The 20,113-nt window shown below is 49.9% G+C and overlaps 4 protein-coding genes across 5 annotated transcripts; all 4 read right to left on the bottom strand.

The window, feature by feature from the left end:
- Window positions 1-5,623: 5,623 nt before the first annotated feature.
- Window positions 5,624-7,540, bottom strand: LOC148838434 (zona pellucida sperm-binding protein 4-like). The gene is made up of 9 exons (XM_088911177.1): window positions 7,327-7,540; window positions 7,064-7,251; window positions 6,889-6,986; window positions 6,685-6,812; window positions 6,418-6,607; window positions 6,183-6,330; window positions 6,031-6,106; window positions 5,825-5,947; window positions 5,624-5,745 (listed from the first exon to the last, which is right to left on the bottom strand). Exons 1-9 carry the CDS (start codon window positions 7,538-7,540, stop codon window positions 5,624-5,626), a joined length of 1,287 nt encoding a protein of 428 aa, XP_088767303.1.
- A 1,914-nt stretch (window positions 7,541-9,454) lies between these two features.
- LOC148838433 (zona pellucida sperm-binding protein 3-like) lies at window positions 9,455-11,480 on the bottom strand. Its single transcript, XM_088911579.1, has 9 exons — window positions 11,118-11,480; window positions 10,929-11,047; window positions 10,750-10,853; window positions 10,490-10,667; window positions 10,291-10,408; window positions 10,082-10,167; window positions 9,882-10,000; window positions 9,657-9,782; window positions 9,455-9,570 (listed from the first exon to the last, which is right to left on the bottom strand). Exons 1-9 carry the CDS (start codon window positions 11,478-11,480, stop codon window positions 9,455-9,457), a joined length of 1,329 nt encoding a protein of 442 aa, XP_088767705.1.
- A 2,290-nt stretch (window positions 11,481-13,770) lies between these two features.
- LOC148838432 (zona pellucida sperm-binding protein 4-like) lies at window positions 13,771-15,702 on the bottom strand. Of its 2 annotated transcripts, none has more exons than XM_088911271.1 (9): window positions 15,489-15,702; window positions 15,226-15,413; window positions 15,051-15,148; window positions 14,847-14,974; window positions 14,580-14,769; window positions 14,345-14,492; window positions 14,193-14,268; window positions 13,987-14,109; window positions 13,771-13,922 (listed from the first exon to the last, which is right to left on the bottom strand). In XM_088911271.1, the coding sequence occupies exons 1-9, from the start codon at window positions 15,700-15,702 to the stop codon at window positions 13,771-13,773; spliced, it is 1,317 nt and encodes a 438-aa protein (XP_088767397.1). The 2 variants fall into 2 exon arrangements, with proteins under 2 accessions (XP_088767397.1, XP_088767398.1); XM_088911272.1 differs by having other exon boundaries at window positions 13,771-13,907.
- Window positions 15,703-17,616: 1,914 nt separating this feature from the next.
- LOC148838431 (zona pellucida sperm-binding protein 3-like) lies at window positions 17,617-19,642 on the bottom strand. The gene is made up of 9 exons (XM_088912050.1): window positions 19,280-19,642; window positions 19,091-19,209; window positions 18,912-19,015; window positions 18,652-18,829; window positions 18,453-18,570; window positions 18,244-18,329; window positions 18,044-18,162; window positions 17,819-17,944; window positions 17,617-17,732 (listed from the first exon to the last, which is right to left on the bottom strand). Exons 1-9 carry the CDS (start codon window positions 19,640-19,642, stop codon window positions 17,617-17,619), a joined length of 1,329 nt encoding a protein of 442 aa, XP_088768176.1.
- Window positions 19,643-20,113: the final 471 nt, after the last annotated feature.

The raw sequence follows: 20,113 nt of genomic DNA, 5'->3' as shown, positions 1-20,113 counted from the left end.
GCTGTGTCCCAGTGGAAATGTTGGTTGTGGGGACTGCTGGAGTCAGTCTTCTACAGTTGAAAACACGAATGGCTTTACTTTAAGTCTTGACGATAGCACACACACATTGTCATTTGAAGTCGATTTAGAGAGGTGGACTGATCTGAAGAGTGTCTATTGCCAATAGTGAAGACTAATTTCTCCTGAGTAGACTGCTGATTGTTTACAATGAATATTAGAAACTAGGATCTTCGCTATATTTTGCGGTCACGGTATCTAAAATTTCCTGTTACAGCTGTTGCTACTGGCAAGATGTAAAAAATGAATAAGATAAGCGCTAGTCCCGACACGTCTGAATTCACATCGACTATAAGATTATTATTGAATTAAAACTGTGAATGTCTCCTTCTGCCAAAATGACCATTGTATAGTTACAGTCTTGTAAATGATAAAACTCCTTCTTTGTTTTCGTTCGAATGTTCTTCTGCTTCGCCGGTCAATTTGGAGGAAAAGCGCTGGGTGAACGATTTCAAGAATTAAAAGCCTAAAACGACATCTTTCGTGTTTTAACTATGTCCCCGGGGTGAAAAGGGAGAAACTCGACGTGATATTTCCTTCTCCGGATCTGCGTGCAGTGCAGACACGCTTTGTCCCAGCGAAAATGTCGGACGCGCGCGGAGCGCAGACAACTGTTCTCACACCTTCCGATCCAGGAGCGAAACAGGCGCCTGGCGTTGCTGCTCTTTCCATTAGCAGCCGCGCTTGATCGTTTGCAACGGATTAAAAACGGGCTGCACGCATGCTTCTCTGTTAGCATGGCTTTGTTGCAGCTCTGGGGTCCTGGGTTCGATTCGTGGTGGGCTTTCTTCTGGGGGAGTTTGCAAGCTCTCCATTTTCACCCCACCATCCAAATACTGTACGTGCTGTCACGGTGAACCAGCCGAACTAGCTACTCCCCCCCCCCACATCTGATGGTCCATTGTGTGTTGGGTTAGGAACCGGCTGGTCTCCACTCTCTGTTGGGCTCTGTGTTTGGACAGCTGGGTAAACGCAGCTTTTCTTGTCAAACTGATCTGTGAATCTCCAACTTTACTTGCTTAAACCTGTATTTTACACACAAAAGCTACATCTGTAGTGTAATAGGAATTGTCTAATCCATCCATAGATAATCCATCGAGGCCCAGAGTGGGGTACACCCAGGATGGGACACCAGTCTATTGTAGTAAATATTGGAAGGAAGTGCTTGTTTTTTGTAAATAGTCCGATGAAACAATGAATTTCCGATACCACCAACAATGATCATTGTTGGAAGTGATGCACAGAAATTCGTGCCCCCAGCGTTCAGCACAGGCATTTTGTTTTTACAAAATGAGATGAGACACGATGCGCTGACAGCCTTAAACTTTGCCCTTGTGGTAAAACATTAAATAGGGGGGCTGGTCTGAATTTCAGGCAATTGTATTTAAAAATTATATGACCAGCAAACAGGGAGAGAGGAGAATGTGCGTGATTTTGGAACACTGCCAGGCTTGTGAGCACAGGAAAGCGTGATAGGCAGCAGAAAAATACTTAAGGACACTTCTAGGTTTATTTGAGAAAAATACATAACTTCTTTTAAGTTCTGAAATGGAAACGGGGAAAACGCAAGCTTGCGGAGTGCTCAGGCAGGTAAGCCCCACATTATTTGTGAAGAACCTTTGTTTATCGTTGGCAAAGGAGCGGACACGTATTACATGTGGAGAAAAAGCTGCCTCTTTCAAATGACACAGTCACTCGTAGAATTCTTGATATGGCGGATGTCAAAAGTACGCTGATGGAGCACGTCAAAAGGAGCAGATGCTTTTCACCGCAATTAGAGGACTCTGTAGATGTCGTTGGTTTGGCCAATTTGCTAGTTCATGATAGGCATGAGTTTGAGGGCACAGCCCATGAGCACTTTCTGTTCTATAAGCTACTACCAACAAGAACTATAGGAGAGTAAATATTTCAGTTCTGAATGAATTTATCAAAGAGAATGGCATCGACTGGAACAAATGCATCAGAGTTTGCACAGACGGCGCTAGAGCGATAACAGGCAGACACAGCGGTGGAGTTGCACGAATTAGAGACATTGCTCCAGATATGAAGTGGACGCACTGCAGCATTTACCACGAGGCCTTGGCAGTCAAACTGCCTGAGGATTTAAGATCTGTTCGACTGTTGTGAATTGTATCAAGGCTCACCCCTCTCACTGAAACGGTAAGTGCCCAGTGCTGTTTATATTATACACGCATGTGCACACGCGCTCATGTTGGTCTTTGAGATTTGTGGTTCCTATGAGGAAATGACTCATGGGGGGTAGCTGGATGCTTTGGTTTGATGAGGGGTGGTACTTGGTCAAAGAACTTTGAGAACCACTGGTTTAAGGTGATGGAGTGAGGGAACTAATCTGAGTCCTGAATTGTTGTAGCAGGTGGCATTAATCTAGGTCCACTTTCTCAGTATGAAAAGCCAACCGGTTAATTAGACAGCAGCCCACTTCTGGCTATCACTACTGCCAGTAGTAATTCACTACAAGACTGCCACACTTGTGACTCAATTTGTGAGCAGGCACTAAACAGACAACTCGTTACAAATTGATAAACCTGTTGTCTATTGGACAACCAGTAATACCAGACAGGCAAAACAATACAGCTGGGAGCAGGGGTGTAGTCCAGATGGAACTCGAGAAGAGAGCCCAAGCACACCCCAGCAAGCTACAGTTTGACAAGAACCAGATACTCCTATGTATGCACCTGTCAATGTTGATACATTTCAGTAGCAAGGAAATACAGGCATTTTGATTACAAAATGGTTAAACAGAGGAGTGTGCAAGTAAACATTGAATTATCTACCTAGGTGTTAGAATGGTTACTGTCCCACTGCCCCTGAAATTGGAGTCCGCATAGAGCCCAGGAAGATCCTATGAAGGGAAGGCAGTTGTATCCAAGTGTGAAATGCACAGAATTAACCTTGGGCTTACACACAGGTTGTCTTTCAGATATTGGATGAGAAATGAAGCTTAATCGAGCAATAAATCAGAACTAAGGCAGCCAGGATCAATCTAAACAATGGTATTAAACATGCAAAAAACACGCTCAAACAGGAATTAGAGAAACACTTCACCACTAATGGCCCAAGGCGCATGTGGCAAGGTATACAGGCCCTCACAGACTACAAGAGGAAGAACATCTGTGCACCTCCCCATGATGCCTCCCTGCCTAACGAGCTCAACACCTTCTATGCTCGGTTTGAAGCCAACACAGAACCAGTCAACAGAGCTGCACCCTCCGCAGCTGACCAGCTGCTCTCACTATCTGCAGATGAGGTGAGGAGATCTCTGCTAAAAAGGACCCAGTCGCATCCTCAGAGCCTGCACCAATCAACTGGCGGGTGTATTCACAGACATTTTCAACATGTCTCTGGCCCAAGCCATAGTCCCCACCTGCTTCAAGACAACCACCATCATCCCAATACCAAAGAAAACCACAGTGACTTGTCTTAATGACTACCGACCAGTGGCACTAACATCTGTCATCATGAAGTGCTTTGAGAGGCTGGTCATGAAGCACATTAAGGACACCATTCCAAACACACTGGACCCGTACCCGTTTGCCTACCAGCTCAAAAGATCCACAGATGACGCAATCTTCACTGCCATACACACTGCCCTATCCCATCTGGACAAAAAGAACACATACGCAAGACTATTCATCGACTTCAGCTCAGCTTTTAACACTATCATTCCAGAGAAGCTAGTCAAGAAACTCAGTGCACTGGGTCTCAACACCACCCTCTGCAACTGGATTTGGGACTTTCTGACAGGCAGACCTCAGGCTGTCAGGCTTGGAAACCACACCTCCGGCACACTAACCCTGAACACTGGGGGCCCCCAGGGGTGTGTGCTTAGTCCATTACTCTACTCCCTCTACACCCACGACTGTAAGGCCAAACATAACACCAACCCCATCATCAAGTTTGCCGATGACACCACAGTTGTAGGTCTGATGACAATGATGAGAGGGCCTACAGAGAGGAGGTTAAAGTAAGATGTGAAGATGGGGTTAATTTTAAGTCCTTTCTGCATGAAGATTAGACTTCTAAGGCTGGAGTTTATGGCAGGAAGGGGGTTAACTGATAAGGATTCCAGATGCGAGCTAGGGAACCCCTGGAGACTAATCCCTGACCATTTGGCCAAAAAGCTGTAAACTGGTCAAACACGTGACCTCCCCCCTTTACCATAATAACGAATGACGAATCAGAGAAGCAAGGAAGGACTATATAAGCCTAAAGTTTGTACCGGCACTTTGAACAACACTTCCGTTTTGTCATTTCTTGCGGGAAACAAGATTTCAGCTTTATTGTTCCTTGCATGCAATAAAGTCATCCGTTTGACTCCATCTCGGGATCCAGAACCTTATTCTTTCCATTACAACAAGGTCAATCTCCTTACAACGTGGTGTGAGGACAACAACCTCACCCTCAATGTCAGCAAATCCGAGGAGCCGATCATTGCTTTCAGGAAACTGCAAAACGGACATGCCCCTATCCACAGCAACGGGACTATAGTGGAAAGGGTCAGTAACTTTCAATTCCTTGTCGTCCATATCACCGAGGACCTCACATGGTCTCTCAACACCACCTGTCTGATCAAGAAAGCACAACGGCACCTGTACCTCCTAAGATGGAGGAAGAAGGCTAAGATATGTCCCCAGATCCTCACTAACATTTACAGATGCAGTACAGAAAGCACACCGACAGGCTGCATCACAGTGTGGTATGGCAACTGCAGTACTGCTGACCGCAAAGCCCTACAGCGGGTGGTGAAAACATTCCATCACTGGGGTTGCCCTCCCATCTATACAGGACATTTATAACGGACAATGCTTGAGGAAAGCTCTTAGCATCAAAGACCCCACACACCCCAGCTACAGACTGTATGACCCTCTACCATCTGGAAAACGGTACCGCAGCATTCGGTCCCAGACTACCAACCTCAGAGACAGTTTTTACCCCCGAACTATCAAACTCCCAGCCTCTCTCACCTATGATCTGAACCTCACAGTGCCTTCTTTCTTACCAAAGACTCAAACACACATTGAAATCTACCTCTGCCTTACATGTCAAAAAGCTCACTCCCTATAATTTCATTCTGTTGATGCAAATTATCTATTACCTTTTTGTTGTTTTGCACACTGCCTGTTGTCTCCGTCTTTTTGTTATACAATTGTAGTGTTGTTTTTCTTTGTACTACTTATCGTCCGAGAGATAGCTAAATAGCATTTGATAATACCATATACCTGTATGAGTGTAATGACAAACAGGAACTTGACTTAAAAGACCTCACTCAGAACATCACCCTACAAGGAAAACAGGATGCAACAGTTTGAACTGATCAAGCTTCACACAAAGCATTAGGGGAAACCCAGATTACTTGTACCAGGTCCACCCGTGAGCCACATGCAACTGGAGCAGGAGAAAGGCATCCCACCCCCTCCATATAACTAGGTTTTACATTTAGACAATTGCTAGCTCTGCTTTAGGTTTTAGATACTAGGAAAAGAAAGTTAGTCTTAACAGACAGCAGGGACTGGAGTTGCATACAAAACCTCTTTATTACACGAGATCACAGTTTGACCATCTGTAACCGAGGTCTAGATCTCCACACAGCCATCAGCACCAGAACAGAGACCACAAGCACAGTGGAGGCAGCTACTACCGGCAGCCCATAGCTCAGGAACCGGGGTGCTGTGGAGAGAAGAGCTTTAGTAAGGGGTCAGACACAGGGAACAGGATCAGACACTCAGCCTCCACCCCCCTCCCTCACCTTCAGGATGGGAATCCAGCTGATCCAGAGCTGGAAGCTCAGATCCAACCAGGATCACTTCCCCACTGGACACCAGCACAGTTTCTCTGGAGGAGTCCTCTGCCACGCGAGCAACAGCTCTTCCTGCAAGAGGACAGGACAACAGCATCAGGAAAGGATACACACAGCTGACTGGCACACAACCGCCCCGTCCCGACAGAACTCACTCCTCCTGCCACAGGTGGGCACACAGCGCTCAGTAGCAGTCGGCTGGCACACTGCTGCACTACAGTGGATGAACACCTGGAGAGAGCAGAGCAAGGGTCACTGCACAGCCCAGGACCAGCCACCACCTCCTTCCCCACAAGCTGCTCCCTACCTTCTCCATCAGAGGCACCTGAGAGGCAGGATCCACAAAAGTGAACATCTGAATCATGAAGCGCTGGTAGTGCGTTGGGTACGGCAGCCCTGAGGAGCCACCCACAGGGATCAAGGTGGTCCGGTAGTTGTCACCTCTGTAGGGACACCTGCAAGGACAGCAACAGGGAGGGTGAGCTCTTCCACAAGGGGACACTACAGAGACAAGCCAGTCGGAGCCACAGGGGTCAGGTTACCCAGCAACCAGAAGGCTCCAGCTGGGCTGGCTGAGAGGACTGGGAGTGGAAGTGGCCCAGCAGTCCCCCAGGGTCAGGACAATGTTGGGGTCAGTCCTGTTCAAGATGTGGACCTCCACATACACAGGATCCCGCAGCACCTTGGTCACAGGGTAGTCCAGGTCACTGTAGTAGGAGTCATACAGCTCTCCTGAGGACGAGAGCAGCAGCGGGGTTCAGCAGGAGCCCCACACACTCGGCTCACACAGCCCAAGGCCTGACAGCTACCTCTTGCAATCCTGAGCTCCACACGGAGAGGTCCTGGAGACACTGCCGGAGGGGGCGGGGAGACCGTGTAGACCACAGCCTGCACTGGAACAAGGTCATCGTCTGCATACCTGCACTGGAAGAACAGCCTGGAGAGAGAGAAGCAGGCAGTCATGGGATCCAGCAAGACCAGAGCACTCTGGGAAGCAGCAGCCGCTCACTCACTTGTAGAAACTGTCCCTTGTGATGGAGCCAGCAGGTCCCCCAATCACAGCAAAGGTTGAGGACATCATGTTCTCATACACCACGGCACCACCTTCAATCTGGAGGAAGGACACATGAACAAGGTCAGGAATCCCCACAGGAACAACATCCTCAGCTGAAGGATCAAGCCCCTCACCTTCATGCTGGTGCCACAGGCACTGACTGGGAACTGGAACATGGCAAAGCCAGCAGTGGTGCCAACAGGGCCACAGGGGGCACTCCTGCCCCCCTGCAGGCTGACTGAATCCAGGCTCAGCTGAGGGCTGGTGGCATTCCTGGACACGACCACCACAAACTGGCCATCCCTGGTGCACTGGACAGTCACTGGAGGAAAGCAAGAGCTGGTAAACCAAGCCCGTTAAGCTCATCATAGAAGACGCTCAAGATCCAAAAACCCACCTTCATTCCCATAGTAACAGCGATTTTGGCTGGACGGATCAAAGCAGCAATTTTTAGCTTCACAGTCACTTTTACCGATAGTCAAGTCACCACATGCTATCTTGTCACTGTCATTAACCAGGCACTTCTGAACCTGAGCTAAAGAACAATCCAACGATAGCAAAAACAACACAATGTACAACCCCATCCTCCCTCTGCTCATTGACTTCTCCATCGTGAAACTCGCCGAGGAACTGCAGACAAGCGGCGCTCAGCTCCTGAAATACTCGCTGCGCCCTGATTGGCTGAGGGCGGCGATTGGAGGGCTGTAGCGCGCGCACGAGGACTTCGGACACTCAGAGCGACACCCGAGTCAGCTGATTCATCACGGAGCGTCCTGTTCGACTGGAACGAGCTATCGCGAGGCTTAGACTAATATCTCAACACGATGTGTTTGACCTCTTATCGAGTAAAGAGCTGCATCCGTCTCTAAGCGCTCTGTGCCATCAGCCGATTCAGAGAAGAACTGACGGTACAGAGGAGCGGTATAAACAGAGATGTGCAGTTTGGGATATTTTCGGTTGGTTCACTTTCTGGTTATATGCCAAAAAAAATCCGGTTTTCAGTTTTTAACTGATAGAAATACCAATGCACACTAGCTTCATCGTTGGCAGTGATATTCATGTACAGATGTAAATAATAAAAGGGGCATACAGCTGCTCTTACAGTCATCCAAACGAGGAGTCTCTTGCATTGTCTTGGAAAAACAAGCACGCAGAGGCAGAAGCATTACACTCCAAAGACGTTTTGCTGGCACGTTCAAATTAGTGAGTTACGGAGATTGTGACCGAGACAGACGAGCTGTTCGGTACAGTTGAGTTTTTCTGCCTTGTGTCATTCGTATTCTACAGTTTTTCCCTAAACACTGAAACCAGCGAAGTTTTGCAATTTCCCCCTGAAAGAGCAGAAGTCTAGCTTACAAATATGTGCTGTTAATACACTACGTTAGCGTTCACGTTTGATCAATTACAATATTTTAGCTAACAAAAATATAAACGAATGTTCTACTCAAAAACTACTGTGGTGGACAGCAGCTTCAAATGATCAATTTCAAATGAACGGAGCACATTTTGGTTTTAGGGATGTAAAGGGCTTTATCGTTTTAGCGATTCCGTCCACATGGAGCATCACATGTCTAGTTCGCGATTAATGTCTGTATTCACTTTTATGAGGCGCTTTAGAATAGCGGTACTTTCAGATTGTTTTAAACACAGTATTGCTCATCGGCCACTGGAAATTGGCCTTTGCCGTTAAGCCGGCGATACGGCCCCTTTTGGACCGTTATGTTGAGCAAGAAAAACCCAGACATTTTGCGCTTTAAACAAACACGTCGAGGAAAAGACCAAACTTCATTAAAGGGCACCGTTAATTACGGCAATAGGGAAAAGGCCATGGTGTGGTGGACTAATAATGCACGTGTTTAGATCCTGTAATCTTTTCCTTGGCCGTTTTAAAAGCCTATAAACCTGTTCATCTTTAAAATAGGATTTATGTCCAACTAACGTACAGCGCAAGTACAACACGCTTGATTTAGGATGCTGGGTACATATGCTGAAGCCTTTTACGTTGAGTTCACATACTGCTTTCCCAACGAAGTATTGGCGGTGCCCGTTTCTCCTCTTCGCGGAATAGGGGACCTTCGGAGATGCGAGAGTTGATAAATTCATCCATTGCCTTAAAGGCATGGAGGGGCTCTCGTTCTGGCAGCCGACATCAAAGAACTCCTGCCTGTGGCGCCGTTTTAAAACCTGTACGATCCGATACGTCACGGCTCAGGCTGCTCCCGTTTCCTGAAGAGAGCCCTGCTTTTCCCGGGAAGAACGCAGACACTGGACTCGGTCACTCCCAGGGTATTTTTACTAGTGATTTCAGTTGCTATGCTACAGTCTGGGAGAAGCAATACCGAACTGACACTTTCTACCCAACTGCTTGCTTGAGCAGCTGACCACCCTCAGTGTGCAGAAGCAGGAATCCTAGACAGTACTGCATTCCCACCCAACTTCACCAGTCCCCAAAACTCCCCTTAGGAAAGAAGCAGCTCCGTACAAGAGACACTTTGCAAACCAGTTTATTCCTCATTCACATCAAGTCAGTTCATGGGTTTGTGTTGCTTCCTCCTGTGCAGGACTGTCCCCAGCAGAGCAGCACAGACCAGCCCCACAGCAGTCACCACACCAGCCAGGATCACAGCCTCCACAGGCAGGCCTGGAAAGAAAGCACAGAGGAGCCTCAGCAAGTGGGCACTGCCACAGAGAGGGGCCAGCTGACATGACAGCACCTCCTGCCAGTACCTGCGGCTTTGTCCTCCTCTGCTCTTAGCTGGGAGCTCTGGCCTTCTGCCTCCACTGGCCTCTCAGCAACCTGCTCTTGCAGCACAAGCACGGGACCAACAGTGGCATCAGCTCCCCACTCAGGAGCTGCAACAAGAGCAGGACAAGCCTGGCTGTAGACCACTTCTTGACCCCCACTACCCTGAGGAGATCCATCCCATGAGTGGCAGAGGAAGGGTGCCTTACCCCCTGTAGAAGCCAGGTCCCTCCTGCTCCTGCCACCCCAATACCTGGATCGTACAGTAGGCACACAGCTGGAGTCACAGCAGCTGCAGACCTGGTCACTCCCATCCACTGATCTCCACCTACAGCAGGGACACAGGGTCAGAGCAGCTCCCTCAACTGAGCACCAGCTGGACACAGCAGCTCCCTGCCTCCTCACTGACCTGCTGCCCTCAGTGTAGCAGTCCTTGTTCAGGGGGTCCACACTCTGGGAAGCAGGAGTCACCTTCAGGTGGCAGGTGATGTAGATCTGCCAAGAGCACGAGTGGATCAAGCTACACCCAGGCCTCCATCTTGGGCTTGTAATGGACATGCTGTTCTCACAACCGGCACAAACCCATGAAAGCAGAAGGGATCAGGATCAAGTACTCACTGAGCTCCTGGCATCCTGATAGAACCTGAAGGCATCCAGCTTCATCTGCAGCTTGGTGTCCTGGGTTCTTGGCATGAACCGCGAGCTGGAGCCTGTGGATTTGGCATCAGTCAGGCACCTGAAAGGAGAGAAGGCAGTGTAGAACTGGAGAGACGGCAGGCAGTGTTCACTAGCTCAAGCCACCCGAGGTCACACCCACCCATAGTTCGCAATGAAGGAGTAGCTGGGAGTGGAGGTCTGGTCAGGGACCAAGGTGGCCACACAGCTGTCCACAAAGAGCCGCAGGGGTTGGTGGTTGGCCTGGGTGACGGAGGCTTCGATGTTCAGGACGTCCCCCAGGTAGAACACATTGGAGGACCTCCGGGAGCTCCAGTCATCTGGATGAGAAGGGAACCCCAATCTCAAGCACACATCCCATTGACCCAACTACACCGTGACTCGTCTCAGGGGGAGACCTACCACTCATGAGGCTCAGGGAGAAGTCCAGCAGATCCTCAGCAGACTTGGTGGAGGTGTAGGGGACCCAGGTGGGCTTCAGGGCATTGCTGCTCACATTGTAGAGCCTAGCAGACAGGAGGCAGGTGTCAGCAGGGAGTCAAGCTCCAGGCAGTCAGCCCTGCTGCTCCTCCAGGACTCACCTCATGTAGTGACACTCGATACCCACAACAGCGCCATTCGTTCTCACTATGGGGGTGTTGGCCACCGGCTTCGGGGTGTAGTGGAGAGAGAAGCCGTACACCAGTTGCTCATCCACGGTCTAGACAGATCACAGATCCAGTCACCCAACAGCCGAGAACCAAAAGCAGCCCAACCGCAGAACCACTTACCGTCAGCACACTGCGACACGCCTGCAGCTCAGCCTCGAAGATCAGGAGCTGCGCCGCGGTGTCCTGCCGGGTGACCGCACAGTCTCCCAGGCTGAGATCCGAGGCGTTGATCAGCTGCCCCGTGCCGAACAGGTCCGTCTTGACCTGCACCACGATCGTACTCTCCCCGCACTGCGCCGACACAGCCCGGATAACCTGCTGCTTCTGCTGCCGCGGCAGCAGAGGCGAGTCCAGAAAGGCGACCCCCTTGCGCCTGATGCCGGATTGGACGTTAGCGCGGGCGCGCCATTGCGCAGCGTCACACAGAACTGCGAGGAACAGCAAGGTCAACAGCCGAAAGGAAAGACCACTAGAAAACCCCATCTCGAAATGAAAACACCTCGCAAAACCACGATACCTGCTGTTTGCGAGCTCCTTCCTTTTAAAGCCACCGAGACTTTCGCACGTGATGACGTTCAGGTTCGCAGAGTGAAGATTTTCACGAGGACCCGAACTCTGTCAGCTCACACGCAGGAGGACAGGATATTGAATCAACCCCGTGGAAAAGCCGTTATAGTTCAAGTGAAGGAGGATCATGGAGACTAATTTCTCCTGAAAAGACGGGTCATTGTTTACAGTGAATACTTACGGTTAAACACCGGGGTAAAGTTAGCTTGAAGTTCGAAGACGATTTTGGCACGCCTGTAGCGTTTTCACGACACCTCTTAGGTCACCGAGCTATTGGCTTGTGAACAGCACTCCCCTATCCCAGTGCATAGTGCCACATTAAATAGAAGCACGAGAAAAAGAGAGTCAGAACGCAAAGCTGTGTCGGTCTTCTGTGTCAAAAATCGGTTTGAAAATCATGGGAGCTGTTTTTAATAAGCTGCTGAGTAAAGAATATTGGAATCTTTCTGCTGTCGGTATTGTGAATATAGTTGACCCTTACCTGAGTGAAAACAGGACATAAAGAAAGGGTTTCAGAAATCAAACCAAACTTTATTCCCGTGCTTACAGTCTGGGTAATTGGAGACTGCGCTGCTCTGCTTCCTATGGTGATATACGGGTTTTTCGCACGAAGCCGTATTGAGCAGTTTCAAAAAACTTTTTTATCAAAAAAGATCATTAGCTCACTGATAGTTTGATGTAGAGGCTGTGGAAATTTCCACAAGTCGTGCTCTTTAAAATGCATTTGGTTTGAAGGCGTTCTGTGCTTCCATTGCGAAGATATGGACAAAAGAATATTCGTGCGTGGTCAGAAAAAGTGATAAAAACGACAATATGAAGGCTGTTAAAACAGTCACAATGTACTTTATACACAAAGCAAGTGTTTTCGTAACCCTAGGAGGTTTCGTGAAAGCGATACAGGCGTGCCAAAACCGTTTTCGAACTTCAAGCTAACTTTACCCCGGTCAGTTACCCTAGGACGCTGGCTGTATTTTGTGGTACGTACATCTAATATTTCCTGTTAGAGCTTTTGCCTGCTGACCACCAGATGTTGAGAATGATCTGATCAGAGGTGAACTAGTGAGAAAAGATAAGACCTGGTCCGAAAACGTCTCACTTTACATACAGTACATCATAAGATCTCATTATTGACTTCTTACTTAAATGTCTTATTAGGATATGCCTGCTGTTATTCCTTACAAATTGTATTTCTAAAACCTTCTAAATCAGCGAACTCTACTTCCTCGTTTATTTTCGTCGAAGTGTTTCTCCTTTGTGGCGGTTGATATGTAGGAAAGGTTTGCACAAATGATTTCAATGAATTTGCCGAAAATGAGATATTTCGTGGATTGAATGTGTCGCTCTAGTGAAAAGACAAACTCGTAGTGATACAGTATTTCCTTCTCCAGATCTGTGTGCAGTGACGACACGTGTTTTGTCCCCCAGCTGTGTCCCAGTGGAAATGTTGGTTGTGGGGACTACTGGAGTAAATGGCTTTACTTTAAGTCTTGACGATAGCACACACACATTGTCATTTGAAGTCGATTTAGAAAGCTGGACTGATCTGAAGAGTGTCTATTGGGTTGGACTCCTGACTAGTGTACATTCCGGGGGAGTTTGCATGTTCAGTTATGCTAGGAACTGGCTCATCTCCACCACTTTTATTGGACTCAGGCTGTAGAGAAGTGGGTGAAAGTTACAACCATTTTGTTCATGCACAGCACTAGTCCCCAAGTTAAATCATGGTTTAATTTTTGCTTTGACAGGTAGCTGAAGGAAAAACTAATTGTAATCAAACTAGAAATGTTTGGCTGGCTGGGTCCTGGTGTGTTGTTCTAAAGAAGTAGAACAGGAGGGCGTGGGCTGAACTCACTCAGAAGGGAATGGGAGCGGGAGCTAGTTTGTCAACTTGCGCACGGGGCTGAGAATGAAAGAGGAATTGTTTATGAGCCCTATAGCCCTGATGAGCCCCCCCCCCACTTTGGTCTTCCAAAGTGCAGTCAATTAGAACCCAGGCCCGTTGAAGGAATATCATTAAGACCACAGCCTCCAAGAAAAAGCATTGGCCAAGAACTAGTGCAAGTACTTGTCTATGAAAGATGGAAAAACACTGCCATTGAAGAGGCTTACAGGGACATCTTCACATAGACACTGAACTACAGCACTTCATGCTGACGGAAGAGGGAAGCATCCAAAACAGTACACAAGGGAGTTCAGAACAAGGCCTTTATTCATACTCCAGATTCAGCTTGGTATTCTGGATGCGAGGTCTAGATCTCCACACAGCCACCAACACCAGAGAAGAGACCACAAGCACAGTGGAGGCAGCTACTACCGGCAGCCCATAGCTCAGGAACCGGGGTGCTGTGGAGAGAAGAGCTTTAGTGAGGGGTCAGACACAGGGAACAGGATCAGACACTCAGCCTCCACCCCCCTCCCTCACCTTCAGGATGGGAATCCAGCTGATCCAGAGCTGGAAGCTCAGATCCAACCAGGATCACTTCCCCACTGGACACCAGCACAGTTTCTCTGGAGGAGTCCTCTGCCACGCGAGCAACAGCTCTTCCTGCAAGAGGACAGGACAACAGCATCAGGAAAGGATACACACAGCTGACTGGCACACAACCGCCCCGTCCCGACAGAACTCACTCCTCCTGCCACAGGTGGGCACACAGCGCTCAGTAGCAGTCGGCTGGCACACTGCTGCACTACAGTGGATGAACACCTGGAGAGAGCAGAGCAAGGGTCACTGCACAGCCCAGGACCAGCCACCACCTCCTTCCCCACAAGCTGCTCCCTACCTTCTCCATCAGAGGCACCTGAGAGGCAGGATCCACAAAAGTGAACATCTGAATCATGAAGCGCTGGTAGTGCGTTGGGTACGGCAGCCCTGAGGAGCCACCCACAGGGATCAAGGTGGTCCGGTAGTTGTCACCTCTGTAGGGACACCTGCAAGGACAGCAACAGGGAGGGTGAGCTCTTCCACAAGGGGACACTACAGAGACAAGCCAGTCGGAGCCACAGGGGTCAGGTTACCCAGCAACCAGAAGGCTCCAGCTGGGCTGGCTGAGAGGACTGGGAGTGGAAGTGGCCCAGCAGTCCCCCAGGGTCAGGACAATGTTGGGGTCAGTCCTGTTCAAGATGTGGACCTCCACATACACAGGATCCCGCAGCACCTTGGTCACAGGGTAGTCCAGGTCACTGTAGTAGGAGTCATACAGCTCTCCTGAGGACGAGAGCAGCAGCGGGGTTCAGCAGGAGCCCCACACACTCGGCTCACACAGCCCAAGGCCTGACAGCTACCTCTTGCAATCCTGAGCTCCACACGGAGAGGTCCTGGAGACACTGCCGGAGGGGGCGGGGAGACCGTGTAGACCACAGCCTGCACTGGAACAAGGTCATCGTCTGCATACCTGCACTGGAAGAACAGCCTGGAGAGAGAGAAGCAGGCAGTCATGGGATCCAGCAAGACCAGAGCACTCTGGGAAGCAGCAGCCGCTCACTCACTTGTAGAAACTGTCCCTTGTGATGGAGCCAGCAGGTCCCCCAATCACAGCAAAGGTTGAGGACATCATGTTCTCATACACCACGGCACCACCTTCAATCTGGAGGAAGGACACATGAACAAGGTCAGGAATCCCCACAGGAACAACATCCTCAGCTGAAGGATCAAGCCCCTCACCTTCATGCTGGTGCCACAGGCACTGACTGGGAACTGGAACATGGCAAAGCCAGCAGTGGTGCCAACAGGGCCACAGGGGGCACTCCTGCCCCCCTGCAGGCTGACTGAATCCAGGCTCAGCTGAGGGCTGGTGGCATTCCTGGACACGACCACCACAAACTGGCCATCCCTGGTGCACTGGACAGTCACTGGAGGAAAGCAAGAGCTGGTAAACCAAGCCCGTTAAGCTCATCATAGAAGACGCTCAAGATCCAAAAACCCACCTTCATTCCCATAGTAACAGCGATTTTGGCTGGACGGATCAAAGCAGCAATTTTTAGCTTCACAGTCACTTTTACCGATAGTCAAGTCACCACATGCTATCTTGTCACTGTCATTAACCAGGCACTTCTGAACCTGAGCTAAAGAACAATCCAACGATAGCAAAAACAACACAATGTACAACCCCATCCTCCCTCTGCTCATTGACTTCTCCATCGTGAAACTCGCCGAGGAACTGCAGACAAGCGGCGCTCAGCTCCTGAAATACTCGCTGCGCCCTGATTGGCTGAGGGCGGCGATTGGAGGGCTGTAGCGCGCGCACGAGGACTTCGGACACTCAGAGCGACACCCGAGTCAGCTGATTCATCACGGAGCGTCCTGTTCGACTGGAACGAGCTATCGCGAGGCTTAGACTAATATCTCAACACGATGTGTTTGACCTCTTATCGAGTAAAGAGCTGCATCCGTCTCTAAGCGCTCTGTGCCATCAGCCGATTCAGAGAAGAACTGACGGTACAGAGGAGCGGTATAAACAGAGATGTGCAGTTTGGGATATTTTCGGTTGGTTCACTTTCTGGTTATATGCCAAAAAAAATCCGGTTTTCAGTTTTTAACTGATAGAAATACCAATGCACACTAGCTTCATCGTTGGCAGTGATATTCATGTACAGATGTAAATAATAAAAGGGGCATACAGCTGCTCTTACAGTCATCCAAACGAGGAGTCTCTTGCATTGTCTTGGAAAAACAAGCACGCAGAGGCAGAAGCATTACACTCCAAAGACGTTTTGCTGGCACGTTCAAATTAGTGAGTTACGGAGATTGTGACCGAGACAGACGAGCTGTTCGGTACAGTTGAGTTTTTCTGCCTTGTGTCATTCGTATTCTACAGTTTTTCCCTAAACACTGAAACCAGCGAAGTTTTGCAATTTCCCCCTGAAAGAGCAGAAGTCTAGCTTACAAATATGTGCTGTTAATACACTACGTTAGCGTTCACGTTTGATCAATTACAATATTTTAGCTAACAAAAATATAAACGAATGTTCTACTCAAAAACTACTGTGGTGGACAGCAGCTTCAAATGATCAATTTCAAATGAACGGAGCACATTTTGGTTTTAGGGATGTAAAGGGCTTTATCGTTTTAGCGATTCCGTCCACATGGAGCATCACATGTCTAGTTCGCGATTAATGTCTGTATTCACTTTTATGAGGCGCTTTAGAATAGCGGTACTTTCAGATTGTTTTAAACACAGTATTGCTCATCGGCCACTGGAAATTGGCCTTTGCCGTTAAGCCGGCGATACGGCCCCTTTTGGACCGTTATGTTGAGCAAGAAAAACCCAGACATTTTGCGCTTTAAACAAACACGTCGAGGAAAAGACCAAACTTCATTAAAGGGCACCGTTAATTACGGCAATAGGGAAAAGGCCATGGTGTGGTGGACTAATAATGCACGTGTTTAGATCCTGTAATCTTTTCCTTGGCCGTTTTAAAAGCCTATAAACCTGTTCATCTTTAAAATAGGATTTATGTCCAACTAACGTACAGCGCAAGTACAACACGCTTGATTTAGGATGCTGGGTACATATGCTGAAGCCTTTTACGTTGAGTTCACATACTGCTTTCCCAACGAAGTATTGGCGGTGCCCGTTTCTCCTCTTCGCGGAATAGGGGACCTTCGGAGATGCGAGAGTTGATAAATTCATCCATTGCCTTAAAGGCATGGAGGGGCTCTCGTTCTGGCAGCCGACATCAAAGAACTCCTGCCTGTGGCGCCGTTTTAAAACCTGTACGATCCGATACGTCACGGCTCAGGCTGCTCCCGTTTCCTGAAGAGAGCCCTGCTTTTCCCGGGAAGAACGCAGACACTGGACTCGGTCACTCCCAGGGTATTTTTACTAGTGATTTCAGTTGCTATGCTACAGTCTGGGAGAAGCAATACCGAACTGACACTTTCTACCCAACTGCTTGCTTGAGCAGCTGACCACCCTCAGTGTGCAGAAGCAGGAATCCTAGACAGTACTGCATTCCCACCCAACTTCACCAGTCCCCAAAACTCCCCTTAGGAAAGAAGCAGCTCCGTACAAGAGACACTTTGCAAACCAGTTTATTCCTCATTCACATCAAGTCAGTTCATGGGTTTGTGTTGCTTCCTCCTGTGCAGGACTGTCCCCAGCAGAGCAGCACAGACCAGCCCCACAGCAGTCACCACACCAGCCAGGATCACAGCCTCCACAGGCAGGCCTGGAAAGAAAGCACAGAGGAGCCTCAGCAAGTGGGCACTGCCACAGAGAGGGGCCAGCTGACATGACAGCACCTCCTGCCAGTACCTGCGGCTTTGTCCTCCTCTGCTCTTAGCTGGGAGCTCTGGCCTTCTGCCTCCACTGGCCTCTCAGCAACCTGCTCTTGCAGCACAAGCACGGGACCAACAGTGGCATCAGCTCCCCACTCAGGAGCTGCAACAAGAGCAGGACAAGCCTGGCTGTAGACCACTTCTTGACCCCCACTACCCTGAGGAGATCCATGCCATGAGTGGCAGAGGAAGGGTGCCTTACCCCCTGTAGAAGCCAGGTCCCTCCTGCTCCTGCCACCCCAATACCTGGATCGTACAGTAGGCACACAGCTGGAGTCACAGCAGCTGCAGACCTGGTCACTCCCATCCACTGATCTCCACCTACAGCAGGGACACAGGGTCAGAGCAGCTCCCTCAACTGAGCACCAGCTGGACACAGCAGCTCCCTGCCTCCTCACTGACCTGCTGCCCTCAGTGTAGCAGTCCTTGTTCAGGGGGTCCACACTCTGGGAAGCAGGAGTCACCTTCAGGTGGCAGGTGATGTAGATCTGCCAAGAGCACGAGTGGATCAAGCTACACCCAGGCCTCCATCTTGGGCTTGTAATGGACATGCTGTTCTCACAACCGGCACAAACCCATGAAAGCAGAAGGGATCAGGATCAAGTACTCACTGAGCTCCTGGCATCCTGATAGAACCTGAAGGCATCCAGCTTCATCTGCAGCTTGGTGTCCTGGGTTCTTGGCATGAACCGCGAGCTGGAGCCTGTGGATTTGGCATCAGTCAGGCACCTGAAAGGAGAGAAGGCAGTGTAGAACTGGAGAGACGGCAGGCAGTGTTCACTAGCTCAAGCCACCCGAGGTCACACCCACCCATAGTTCGCAATGAAGGAGTAGCTGGGAGTGGAGGTCTGGTCAGGGACCAAGGTGGCCACACAGCTGTCCACAAAGAGCCGCAGGGGTTGGTGGTTGGCCTGGGTGACGGAGGCTTCGATGTTCAGGACGTCCCCCAGGTAGAACACATTGGAGGACCTCCGGGAGCTCCAGTCATCTGGATGAGAAGGGAACCCCAATCTCAAGCACACATCCCATTGACCCAACTACACCGTGACTCGTCTCAGGGGGAGACCTACCACTCATGAGGCTCAGGGAGAAGTCCAGCAGATCCTCAGCAGACTTGGTGGAGGTGTAGGGGACCCAGGTGGGCTTCAGGGCATTGCTGCTCACATTGTAGAGCCTAGCAGACAGGAGGCAGGTGTCAGCAGGGAGTCAAGCTCCAGGCAGTCAGCCCTGCTGCTCCTCCAGGACTCACCTCATGTAGTGACACTCGATACCCACAACAGCGCCATTCGTTCTCACTATGGGGGTGTTGGCCACCGGCTTCGGGGTGTAGTGGAGAGAGAAGCCGTACACCAGTTGCTCATCCACGGTCTAGACAGATCACAGATCCAGTCACCCAACAGCCGAGAACCAAAAGCAGCCCAACCGCAGAACCACTTACCGTCAGCACACTGCGACACGCCTGCAGCTCAGCCTCGAAGATCAGGAGCTGCGCCGCGGTGTCCTGCCGGGTGACCGCACAGTCTCCCAGGCTGAGATCCGAGGCGTTGATCAGCTGCCCCGTACCGAACAGGTCCGTCTTGACCTGCACCACGGTCGTACTCTCCCCGCACTGCGCCGACACAGCCCGGATAACCTGCTGCTTCTGCTGCCGCGGCAGCAGAGGCGAGTCCAGAAAGGCGACCCCCTTGCGCCTGATGCCGGATTGGACGTTAGCGCGGGCGCGCCATTGCGCAGCGTCACACAGAACTGCGAGGAACAGCAAGGTCAACAGCCGAAAGGAAAGACCACTAGAAAACCCCATCTCGAAATGAAAACACCTCGCAAAACCACGATACCTGCTGTTTGCGAGCTCCTTCCTTTTAAAGCCACCGAGACTTTCGCACGTGATGACGTTCAGGTTCGCAGAGTGAAGATTTTCACGAGGACCCGAACTCTGTCAGCTCACACGCAGGAGGACAGGATATTGAATCAACCCCGTGGAAAAGCCGTTATAGTTCAAGTGAAGGAGGATCATGGAGACTAATTTCTCCTGAAAAGACGGGTCATTGTTTACAGTGAATACTTACGGTTAAACACCGGGGTAAAGTTAGCTTGAAGTTCGAAGACGATTTTGGCACGCCTGTAGCGTTTTCACGACACCTCTTAGGTCACCGAGCTATTGGCTTGTGAACAGCACTCCCCTATCCCAGTGCATAGTGCCACATTAAATAGAAGCACGAGAAAAAGAGAGTCAGAACGCAAAGCTGTGTCGGTCTTCTGTGTCAAAAATCGG

This window comes from Atractosteus spatula, chromosome 3, assembly GCF_055471065.1.
Source record: "Atractosteus spatula isolate fAtrSpa1 chromosome 3, fAtrSpa1.hap1, whole genome shotgun sequence".
NCBI lineage: Eukaryota > Metazoa > Chordata > Actinopteri > Semionotiformes > Lepisosteidae > Atractosteus > Atractosteus spatula.
This window is presented reverse-complemented; position numbering and strand designations above follow the sequence as displayed.